Source organism: Apteryx rowi, unplaced genomic scaffold (genome assembly GCF_003343035.1).
Source record: "Apteryx rowi isolate R43461 unplaced genomic scaffold, aptRow1 scaffold_967, whole genome shotgun sequence".
NCBI classification, from domain to species: Eukaryota; Metazoa; Chordata; class Aves; order Apterygiformes; family Apterygidae; genus Apteryx; species Apteryx rowi.
This window is the reverse complement of record NW_020451279.1, coordinates 170,975-183,632: the sequence shown is the minus strand read 5'-3', so window position 1 is coordinate 183,632 and position 12,658 is coordinate 170,975. Positions and strand designations below refer to the sequence as shown.

The 12,658-nt window shown below is 36.0% G+C and overlaps 1 protein-coding gene across 2 annotated transcripts in view; it reads left to right on the top strand.

Moving 5' to 3' along the window:
• Positions 1 to 12,658, top strand: part of WASF3 (WAS protein family member 3) — a 53,268-nt gene that overhangs the window by 38,292 nt on the left and 2,318 nt on the right. For both annotated transcript variants that reach the window (XM_026054750.1, XM_026054752.1), the window contains 4 exons: positions 1,211 to 1,328; positions 9,319 to 9,485; positions 10,371 to 10,634; positions 12,318 to 12,658. The exon at positions 12,318 to 12,658 is cut by the window's right edge and continues 30 nt beyond it. In XM_026054750.1, coding sequence (XP_025910535.1) covers positions 1,211 to 1,328; positions 9,319 to 9,485; positions 10,371 to 10,634; positions 12,318 to 12,658 — 890 coding nt within the window. The remainder of the gene's footprint in view (positions 1 to 1,210; positions 1,329 to 9,318; positions 9,486 to 10,370; positions 10,635 to 12,317) is intronic.

The following is a 12,658-nucleotide window of genomic DNA, read 5'->3' as shown; positions in this document are numbered from 1 at the left end:
ATACTTAAATTATATTTCTTGATAAATCTTTTAGATCTGTTGAAGTTAAATTATTTGTATTTGCCCTGCCACTATTATGATGAAAAAAGTACTAAGTTTAAACTAAACTCAAACTATAGTCTGACCAAAGCTGGAGGGGTAGAAGAATAACCCCTTCAATAGCTCAGACCTTTGTAGAAAAGAGATCTAACACCCAAATGTAAGGGACTTAGGGCTGTATCATCAGACAGCAGTTGCACAGTCTCCCTGTGTTGGATCTCCATCACTGTTGATCCTGCAAGAAGAAATTTGGGTTCAGCTGCCACCAGAATTTGTGTAGGAAGAAATTAGGATCCACAGCTAAAAGGGACACTGAAGGACACCAATTTAAGAAGTTAGACTGGGATCACTGTCATATGCTGTTTGGACCATGCCAGCTGCCCTGCTGTGTTGAATCCCTCTGCCCCCATTCCTTCCTGAACATGTAGGATTTCAGAAGATTCCCTATTTTCACACCATGGCATCAAGTATTTATTCCACTCCAATTTGATAGCATACCCTTTCAGTGGCTCCTTAGCCTAGGTGACCCTGGTTCCAGGTGGTTCCCTGCTGCCAAGTGCAGCCAGCAAGCCCAAATCAGYTCAATCACAAACCCTCCTAGGACAGTGCAGTGGAATTCAGTCTTCTGTTCTCCACCCCCTTCCTAGCCCTCCTCTTGAGCTGGAAGAGCCCATTTTGAGTAGTGCTGTCCTGTTCTTCCTGTCATAAGGACGAAGGTTCTCAGGCCTACCCTGTTCCCAAATTCAGATCCTAAACCCTGTCTGGATTTAGCCAAATCCTCCTCTTCTAGTCCTTCTGAATCAGTTGGTTGCATTCATAACTGAGGCTGCTCTGTCCGCTGCACATCCTGTCTCGAGACTGATCTTCTTGCAACATCAGGGAATTTCACTCCAGTGCGGGAGCCCAGACAGCTCCTGCTGAGGTCTGCCGAGGCACAGTCTGAAAGCATGCCTCCCTAAAGGCAGCAGATTCCACCCCTTTTCCCTGAAATCCTTGGCACGAACCAAGCAAACTACAAACTGTAATTACCAAGAGTGGTGTATAGTACACTTGCCATGCTGTCATCCTATAGCGCAAAAAGATTAAGCTTAAACAATCCTCAAAGGTGAGCTTTGTTAGTTTAAAAATACTAATTCATATCATTTTAGCTTGTGTTCTACTGTATTTGCAGGGATGATAAGAAAGATGGATTAAAGTTCTATACTGATCCCTCCTATTTTTTTGATCTTTGGAAAGAAAAAATGTTACAAGATACTGAAGATAAGCGAAAAGAGAAGAGGAGACAGAAGGTAAAAGCAAAAACATAACAGAAGAAATATATATTATACTTTCATGTACACTTGTCCAGACATAAAAATTGCTAGGTCCTACTTAGTTTATATGTGTGGAAAGGCAGTTCCTCTTTAGACGTGGCTGTAGATTTAGAGTTGGTTCAGTTTTTATAGTTCATGCTGTCTATTTTAAGAAGCTGGCAAATTGAATGTTAGGATAACTGTAGTTATTTTTCAACATAACTTCTTTAATCCCTTGCCAGTATCTGCTTATTAATACTTAGCAAAATAGCCCTGCTCTACTTCAAAGAAAAAACTGTATGATTTAGAGAAAAAAGGAATTTGAATTACAGTTTTCTTTATTTTCATAATTTTTTTATCCAGCAGCATCAACTCCTGTAGCAAAACGTGGACTTATTCAGCAATGCATATTCTGTTGGGGTTTTAATTCCTTTATAGTAACTCTCTGCTTTTCTAAACCTGTTAGAAGTTAGTAATAGATAACAGATAATAAATTTATTCTGCAGTTCAGCAATGGGAGCAGATGTACTTTAGGAGAAATATTCTTTGTTTCCTCAAAGTTTAAAAAACAAAAGAAAATTAAGGTTTTTTCATAGAAAAGTGTCTTTAGTCCTTCTGCAGTCTGTTCAGCAGTTTGATCAGAGATGTATATTCTGATGCTCTCAAGATACTTTAAAAGTGGATTTTAATTTTGAATAAAAAATTTGTTTCTGTGTACTTCTGCAGCTTTTTTTGCTGTCTTTTTTTTTTTTTTTTGATCAAATCTTACAGAGTCATAAGATTCTTGAAGATAATCCTAAGAAAAAGGGAAGAAGGAAAGCTTGATGAAGCAACAACTGTCTATCTTATCTGGCAGGTAGCTGCCCTTCTAGATAGGTTTGGTGAGAAGTAAAGGATTTAAAAATAAAAGGATTCCAAACAAGGTGAACAGGTTGCTTAAAGGAATTAGAAGATAGTTTTGTGGTAGACACTAAATATAAATATGCTAATGTATACAATACCAGCTTAGAAATCAAAATACAGAACATGCCTGGGAAGCTTTAATATTCTGATTTTATTAAGTGAAATTTGTTCCTTGTTCCTGTTGCTAGACAAAACTTTCTGCCTACAACATTTTTAAGCAAAAGATGAAGATTTGGTTTAACCAAAGCATTTAGTGGATTCACGTTTTAAAAAGTTTTGGAAAAATTAATTCAGATCTTCCTGATCGGACTCCGATTCAAAAAGGTTTTCTGTTTTGACAGGTGTCTCAGTATTGAAATACGAAATAGAGCTGAAAAAGCTGAGTAAGCATTTTCAGCAGAAGAAACTCAGTCTGAAGGAAAATATTGGGAAATATTCATTTGTTTTTTGGTATAATTGTGTACAAATTTGTACGCAAAGTTATAATCCCACTATATTCTCAGTATCATAAGTCACAGAGGTGACTGAAAGATAGGAAAACAATTATGACAAATTTTAAAGCAGCTTTCATTCTCCAGTTTAGTTGTTCCTTTATTAATGTCATTCAGCGTTTCTCTGTGGAAAAAAAAAATGTAAACAATTACAGCTTTGTTTTGTTTTTTTTCTCCCCAGCCTTTTTTTTTCCTTTCCAATTTAGAGCTTGTCACTAGGGAGAGGAATAAAAAGAAACTATCAACTGAAGAACTAAATTCTTCATTCTGGTTTGATATTAGAAAGCAAAAGAGCTAGGGAAAAATTGGAAAACTGTTTTTTAAAGACCACCTCTGGAACCAAGTTTCACTTGAAAAAATGTTGATAGTGTTAGAAAGATTTTCATAAAACCACTTTTTTATAAACTTGTTTTCAGACTATATTTTAGATAATACATCTCACTTGTTTCCGTCCGTGGTATATTTTGTGTAGATTTTAATCATTTTATCATGGTATACAAAATAGATAGAAAATATTCTTAATCCCAATCGTATAGAATTTGGTTAAATATGAAAAAAACACCTAACAAGAACAGAATTTGCATAGGTTGGTGTGACTTTATGTGATAGGTGGAAATCTGTCTTTTAGCTCTGCAGACGCTGGTGTGCAAGCTTGTGTCTGGAAGCTTGAGAGAGCTGGAGGGAGGTGGATGAAACGTCCCATGGACACTGTTAGTTTCATAGGCTGCTTAACGGACTCTCATTTTCTTTTGTTCTTGTCCTTACAATAGCATTGCCTGGTAATGAATCCAGGGCATCTATTGTGKTTTTTTGTGGCTGAAGTTACATTTTGAATCTACTAACTGAGAATTCCTCAAAAAATTTGTGTTTTACAGAAGCACAGAATACACAAGTCATTGAGAGACTGTGGGCAGATGAAGTAATCTGTATTGTTTAGAGTGTTATAAACTAGATATCCAGATGCAGTCCTACTCAGCTGACCAGATATAGCTGGTTTTTAGCTTCAACTGCTTGTGTGGTCAGTGAAGATTAAGAATATTCCTTGCCTCAGAGGATTTGTTTTCTGGTGTCATTTTGCTCATTTGCCTTACACGTTTGAGCAACAGGAAATTTGTGAGGTGTTTCATTCTCTTACCTTTAAGTATCATATTTATTTATTGTTTCAGTATTCAGTTTAACCGGAGAAATTTAATACAGACTTTCTCTGATTTGGGTCTTTCAGATGAACATTTTCTCCAAAGACATTGTAATTTTAATTCTTTGTAAATTTAAAAACTATGGGATAGTCTCCTGTTCTTTACTGGTAAGCTTTCAGTAGGTCTGTGGGTAAGACTTCAGTGTGGCTGGTTTTAACTTTTACATATATCAGCAGTATTCTGAACTGGATAACCTTAGACCAGTTGTTAACCAAAACAAAGTTGTTCTACTTTGCTTTTTTTTGTTCACCTTTTTTTTCCCTGAGGAATGATTACAGTTATTTAAATAGTTAGAATTTTTTTAATTTTTGGCTTTTGTATACTTGCATTTCAAAAATCATTCTTGATGACTTGTGACTGGTAGAATGGGAAATTTGGAAAGTCAAGAAAATACACTAGGCTCACACTTCCAGTTTTTTGAAAGTATTGCAAATACTTGCTGAAGCTACTTTCTGTTATCAGCTCTTGTTCTTTATTAAAATGCTTTAAATATCATTTGCTAACTCTTGATGCCAGTGTAAAAATAAAATAAACTTACCCGTTTGATGGCTCTAACTCTGTTTGCTGCGTTTACTGAAATCATTTCCTGCCAATAGCTGAACGGTGTTCCTGTTTTCTAGCCTAACCTACAGCATCCATTTGTCTACCGCAGTTTCTACTACCTGTCAGTTATAAAGAAGTAAATGTTTTATACTTAGCTTTCCTGAGAAAGATATTTCTAATCGTAGTTATTTTTAAAGGCTTCAGCTCCCCCAGAACTCTGTTGTCATTGCCCTAAGTACTTAAAACTAGAGCTGTCACTGTTGTTTGCCAAGGTGATGAAATTATTTGTCCAGTATACAAGTGCTAATAAAAACCTTCACTGTTACTGAAACAAGATAAAACTACCTTGTTACAAGCTTGTGTGTTTTTTTCTGCTGCTAGTAATAGGCCTGCCTCATTAATTTGGAAGAAATGAAATGTTTTAGAGATGTGTTTCTATAATATTTAACCAAAGAAAAAGTAGTTTAAAAATAATTTTAAAAAGTAGATTAAAAATAAATAAAAAAGTAGAGTTAAGTACTGTTCAAGTAAAAAGGACATTTTTATTCATTTGCATACCTACATGGTTTTATTTATTTATACATGCATATATAGATATATGTATTTATCTTTTCCATAAAAACATAATGATTGCTTAAAAATATCTTAAATAAGTGATTACATATAAACAGTCACATAAGCACTCCTGACTGTGCCATAGTTGTATCGAAATCATTATCTTCCAGAGAGCAGTACATTGTTCAAAAGGCCGATATTTCTTTTTTCTGAAAACTTACAAGAAATACATGATACTAATGAATCTTAGAGGATGGAGTTATTAATCTGTGAGAAGAAAAAACTAAAGCATACTTTCAATTAACTTAAAGGATTTTTAGTACTTTCCTCTCAAATCTATTATGAATAGGTAACAAAATCTAAATAAATGAACCAGGATAAAAGTCGGAAATTAAAACAAATTAAATTTTGCAGTGATCAAATGAAAAAGATGTAAAGCATTTAGCAGGCATATATTCAGCAATGGAAATTAGCAAAGCTTCATATATTCAAAATAAAGCATGACTGAATCTGTTTCCCTTCTGCTCCACTTCCTACATTGGGAAATTCTGGTATGAAGAAATTATATTAAAGGAGACAGTAAAACACTACATAACCTGAGCACAGAAGAGGGTGATTCTAAAAGAAGTTTGGGGAAGAGAAAGAATTAATAGATGGCAATTAAGAACCGGAGTAATGACTCTTATTTGACATTCATCGCATCAAAAATCTATTCACTGCAGGGTCCAGGAATCAACAAGCGTTGTTAGCAACATTTGGATGTTTAACTTCAAAAAGCTTTTCTGTCATTCTTAATGCTAACAGATGTGGATCAGCAGGTCCCTCATAGGGACATGCATGGGACAAGCAAGAGATCCAAAAAGAGGGCAAGCAAGCCATTTGATAGTTGTTAGTGGTGTAAAGCCAAATAAACTGTATCAGTATTATTTATCAGTGCAATTTGATGGTTGCAGGAAAATATGCATGTTCATCCATGTGACATACCTTTTTCCTCCTCATTTTGGGTGGGACTGTGTGGCTTTCCAGCTATCATGCCTTGCTATAAAGGTAGAGATTCAACAAGGAAAAGATTAGATATTGACATTTTACTGGACTCCTTGCTCAATACAATTGAATATTACTGCAGTTCTTAGATAGGAATGTAATTCTTTTCCAAGAAACTGTATTTTTCTAACAGCCAAAAGTCTAATACCAAATTATTGATAGAAAAACCATCTTTAACCTATTTATGAAGTAGTATTGTAAGGCATGGGTTCTAGAGCCAACAGAAAATCCAAGACTCTTGTAAATATTGTGAAAAGGAGTAGGACATGAATATCTTTTTGAGTTTGGATAGTGCAAACTTGCCTATTGTCATACTGAAGCATCAGTATGATTTTATTTGTACTGAGTAGTGAGGGTGAGGTGAGGGAGACATTTCAGAGGTGTGAAAGCATTGAACCCCAGTATTAGAAGATCTAAGTGATATATAAACACTGGCATTCATTGGGCCTGAAATTTTATTGAAAGATTTCAAAAACTAAACCAACTGATTTGTCGTGAAGCTACTAAGCTGTAATATATCACCTGAATATTACTGACACATTGCAGAGAGGATTAGTGTCATTCATTTTGTAGAAGATAACGGGAAGCAAGAGTGAGGAGAAACTGGGAGGAATTGTGGTAGTTTGTTTATCAATCAGATCTAAGAAGGGAGAGTAAGTTAGAACAGTGAAACTCATTTCGCATAGAATGTGAAATGAATTGGATAGTGTTACCATTTCTTCCATATTTTTCTAAGGCCTGAGCAAATTCAACATATTCTCATAATATTGGTTTACAGGAGAAAGAAATTAAAAGCACTTCAGGATGGTCTAAATAAAAAACACAATGTCAGGAGAAGCTTTCTAGCTTTTAAAATCAATGAGTTCTGTCTGTATTGGGGAAAAATAGTAGATCAGTATCACACTAGCATCTACATCTTACGGAAAGAGGCCAAGGCAATATTCTTACTTCCGAATGAAGGTCATAGCTTAAGGAGTCATCTTTAGTGCAGAGAAATTTTATGTAAACTTGTCTTCATCCGTAAGCCTAGTCTTATTTTCATGCGCTCTAACTGCATTTTAACCTGCTTTTTCCTTTCCTTTTTTTCTCTCTTTGCATGCTGTATTTCTTTTGTTTGAACATTAGGAGCAAAAGCGTATAGATGGCACCACTCGTGAGGTGAAAAAGGTTAGAAAAGCCAGGAACAGACGCCAGGAGTGGAATATGATGGCATATGACAAAGAGCTTAGACCTGACAACAGGTTATCTCAAAATGTGTACCATGGAGCATCTTCCGAGGGATCACTGTCCCCAGATACTAGGTCTGTTTACAATAAAGCCATTTGTTATACCGCAGTTGTACATTCAGAAATACTGAGTAGATTTAGGTGTTTTTATAGGTTGGGAATGTAACAGTTATAATAGACAAAATATACAATAAATGTTTTACAGCTCTTCTCAAAATTCTCTTAAAGCATATATAATATAACGAATTATAGAATTAATCAAAATTTTCTTCCTCTACCTCAGACGAGCATTTTGTCATCATAATTTAGCAAAAAGTTATTTCACTATAGTGTATGACATATGCTTTGTATTTGATCTTGAGTAGCTGTAGATGCAATAGTATTTAAATCTGTCTTTACTAGATAATATCAATACCTCTTCTTTCAACAATGGTTTGTCATATGTTATGCTGCTGATAGCTTAATAAATATTTTTCTGTAAACAATGACATAATCATTTCAGGATTTAGCCTCTTGGAGATCTTCAAATATTTTTTTCTTTACACAAGAAACGCACAAGAAATAATTCAGGTAATCAACTCAGTCAGGCATAGAGGGAACAGTTCTGCTTTGTCAGTGTTCTGCTTGTCTATAAAGCAAGCTACAAATCCAGATGCAAAATTATTGCTTGAAATAGATCACTTTGAGTGAAAATCGCTGCTTAGAGACACACAGCAGAATTGGTCTTCATCGTTCTTCTCCCCGAATGTGTATGAGATTCTCTTTGAGCTTGGTGGGAGATACACTGTCTTGGTGTGCACAGCACATCTGAGTCTGGTCACTAACTTGGTCTCACTAGAGAATTTTCCCTCTTATTTTGTTTTCTCTGTTTGTTATAGTTAATTGCTAGCTGAAGTGTAAGGAATAAACAAAATCTAGTGAAAAACTGTTTCACAATTTAGTTTTATTTTAATTGTTGAATAATTAGGATAAGGAAACAGCCACCATTTGCAAAAGAGCAGACTGATATCTTTAGTCTACTGTCCAGCTGAGATTATTGAAAAAATCTGCTCAGAACTTTGTATAACTAATGTTTCGGTCTCAGTGAACAGTAATTGTCTTGTAACTGAAACAAAAAATTTCAGGGAAATTGCTACTGCTCTTTCAGTAATATGTCCAGACCCCCCCCCCCCAATCTAAAGTACTTTACCATCAGTTTTTTTTAGTGAGCTATATTATCTAATGCAAATCTCCTTTTTGTCAGTCTGTAATGTTTCATTAAGACTGCTTTCCAAAGGTTGATCTGCTAAGATGACATTGGTGTCCAGCTATCAAATGCCAGATGTGGATTTTTTTTTTCATTTCTGATCTCTGCCTTTGAAACATTTCAAGTCTTTTTCTGGCCTTAACACTTTGCTTCCAGGATTCCTGCGTGTATAGTCACATTGAAACGATTTGTCTTTTTATCTCCCCGCAGTGTCAAAATGTGTTTGATTACTTGCAGATACCCATAATAGTTGCAATTTGTGACATTTCATTAAGCAGAAATTGTAAAGATGCATCATTATGTTAGCTATGGATTTTACGGTATGACAGACATATTGTACTTATTATAAAACTTAAAAGGTTTATATATGTGAGGAATTTTAAATTTCAGTGGATCAGATACCAGGGATTGAACCCTGAAGTCTTTATTTTACATGCATCAAGAGTTCTTAATTTTGTGACTAGTGGAGAGAAAGTTTTCTGTTTTTATCTTGGTGTAGTCTTAATTGTAGGAGCTAAGCTATAAAAAGCCTAAAGAGCATGGTCCGTGTAGAAGGAGGTCTTGTTTTCAGAGACATTCTTATGCTGACAGCTACTGTGTGAGCATTGTGTTTTAAATAAGGTCCTAAGGAAATGTTTGTAGTTATATCGTGATTTTTTATGTTCAAATAAAAAATGCTCATATTCCTCCTAGTTTGATAATTGTAGAAYTTAAGCATTAAAGGTTGAAATCTAAGTTTCCAGACTGGCAATTTACAATGTATTTGTTATACTTGCACTTCAGAGAGAGAAACACAAGCTGAATCCAAACAGAAACCAGCAAATTAATGTGAGAAAAGTAAGAACAAGAAAAGAAGAGTGGGAGAGAAGGAAAATGGGCATTGAGTTCATGAGTGACGCAAAGAAAATGGAGCAGGCAGGAAGCATGAAAGAGGACAAAATGCCCAAAGGGTTTGTCATTTTGTTCTACTCAAAGCCCTGGCTTTTTGTTGCTTGCCTTGCTTCCAGTCTTACAGATAAGTGCATCAGTTTACTCTGTTCACTAAAAGCCAGGCTGCACGGTTGTTCATTACTAATACAATACAGCTTTGTGCAGTAATGGGATGAAGAGATCCTTTTGCTCCCTCTCTTGGGCTTATTTGACAGAGCATCCTAGACTTTGTATCTTTATGAACTCTCTGCTCAACTAATATTTACATTTCTCAGTTTCTCTAAGCTTTTCCAACAAAACTATTCGTGCAAACAAAATAAAAAGCATTTTCTAACTTTTGAAATTGGTTCTCTCTGCTTTGGTGGAATTGGTTCTCTCTGCTTTGGTGAAATATAATCTTCTGCATAATCGTGAGTGCTTGCAATGTGGCTTTCATTTTTCTGCTGCCGTTGTTAACTTAAGGCCAACGTGATAAATGTTATCATTTCAAACAATGGTCTGTCAAAACCATCCCCCAAAACAGTATGCTTCCTCGTGGCTACTAAAGAACTCTCAAACCCAGAGAAAGCTCTTTCTAATTTTTTTTCTTTTTTAAAGTTTGCGCTATAAGAGGACATTCTGCTGCAGAGTTAACATGCCAAAATATTGCAGTTGTTCAATTTTAGTCCTCCTATGCCAATTTGTCTGACTAATTTATTTTCAAGTCATGTGAAACTGAACCATGATTTTTTGTTGCTTTTGTTTTTGTGTCTTTGATGGGCTGACAAGGGAATGGTGCTTCATAATTAGGGAGCAATGTTGTAAGAAAAATGATTCAATTTTTAGCTTTACTGGTGAGCTATTTAGACAATATTCTACCACACTCATATAATGTGTTCTTCTGCATCCATTTACTTTAATTTTAGGTCCCATGCATCTGATGTTACAGATTATTCTTATCCTGCTACTCCGAATCATTCCCTCCATCAGCAGATAGCAATGCCTTCATATGGAACAGGAGATGGTCCACAGTATATGGGAGTACCCCAAAGCCATGAGCATGAATACAGACCTCCTTCTACCACAGTACGACATGCTACTTTAAACAGACCTCAGCAGCCACCTCCACCTCCACCCCAGCCTTCAGATGGCCAGCACAGTTCAGTACCTGTGGTACCAGCAGAATATGGGTAAAACTCCTGATTTACTCCAGTGTATTCTTGACAAAACTAGAGGGATGCATGTTTTTCATAGCCATCATAACGTGTAGTGCATACATTGTACAAAAATAACAAATCCCTCTAGTTATCTCACTGAGGAGGACGGAGGAAATTTAATATAATCTTTATGTATAAACTGAACTTGGATGAGGAAATGGTGAAAGCAGAAATCATGAACTGTGTATTGAATGTACTGAAATCAATATGCTTGTAAAATATTAAAGATTCCTAATGTAATATTAAAAAGGGGACAGTTTTCCTTTATAATGAAAAGTAATTACAGCATAGTTAATTGAATAATATTTCAAACTGCAAGAAAGGTGCAGAAAAAGGATCTTTGAATGTGATTGATGTGGCAATCTCTGTGTTGCATCCCTGAAATGGTTTGGAAAGGAGCTTATAATGGGATAGGAAGGGATCTCCTCAGACACTGGCTCTAGTTCCCTGCTGCCACAGACATCTCCATAATTCCATTTACACATTTATCAGATTACCATGTAGACGTTTTGCCTGAAATTTTGAAGGAAGTTTTGCTTCATAGCATTGGTTCTCTGATAGGAAGAAATCATTTCTTTTCCATCCTGAATCTATTTCTAACCAGTCTGTACCTATTCATTCTTGTGCCAACATTGTCCTTTTGCTTAAATAGCTTAAAACTTTCTGGTTGTAACCCCAGTGCAGTTGTATCCATTCTTGCCTGTGTTTTGTTAAGCTGGGCTAGCCAAGCCTTTTCACCTTCACATGGTGCATCCTGGGATAGCATTTGCCCTTTTCATGACTGTATCATGCTGTAGATGACTCACAGGTATGCTATGATGGACTGTGCCAGTCTGCTTTTTCTCTCAGTTATTTCCAGCTAGTCATTTCCCGGGTTATAACAGAAATTCTTGTGATTAGTCCCCAGGTACATGACCATTCACTYTGTATCACTGAATGTCATTAGTAACTTCCCTATAACCCCTCTCCCCTTTATACAGGTCTTTACCTATTTCAGAATTCCTATTCTAATTCTCCTTTCTCCTTTTTAACAATTCTGTTAATGACATTTTACCAAGTAAATTAGATCTTCCCTATTCTTTTGAAGTATCATTCAAATTTATCAATTTAATTAAATAATATTTGAATTGACAAACTTGATTAAAGAAGCACATGAGATGCATGATATACCTTTGGGTAAATCCTTCCATTCCTACTTTCCCTTTTCCTCCATGCCTGTCTTTTATTATTTCTTAACATTTGTTCTAAAGCCCTGTGTTCTGTGTAAGTGATACTCATAGTCTAATAGTTTTATTGCTCCCTTCTTAGTCATAGGTACTGTGCTTATTATTCTCACACAGTAATGTTTAGTAACATATGGCTGTATACTTAACTGGGTAGGAATAGTAAGATGAATCTTACTTTGTTTGTGGAGTAGTTTGATATGAATAGGGCTGAAAAGGGATTGTCCTTAAATATGTCATCTGCCTTAAATAAGAATATATTACCTCAATATTTGGTATTTCATATATTTATAATCATTTGTGTATTTAACGCATCAGTTTAAATTCCTTTCAGTTTTTGTTTTAGCTGAGGTTGGAGAACAGTTTAAAGGGATGGTGATTCTGTAAGTCCTAACTTTCAATGCAACAAATTTTTTTATTCTCTTTTACCTAGGATGCTTCCAGCTCAGATGGTGGATTATTACAATCCTACAGGTCCTCCTCCTCCTCCCCCTCCCCCTATGATTCCTTCAGCACAAACTGCATTTGTTAGTCCTCTCCAGCTCCCTGTGCCAGCTTCCCATTCTGGACTGGTGACTGGCTCCACATATGTTGCTACTCATCCTCCTCCTTCTAGTGCGCTTGTTGTCACGGCTCCTCCTCCTCCTGGCCCACCTCCTCCCCCTCCAGGCCCCCCTGCTGCAGGTTCATCCCTCTCTTCCTCCCCGATGCATGCTCCTCCAGTTGCTGAGACAAAGCGGCATGAACCTGCACAGCCACCAATAAGTGATGCGC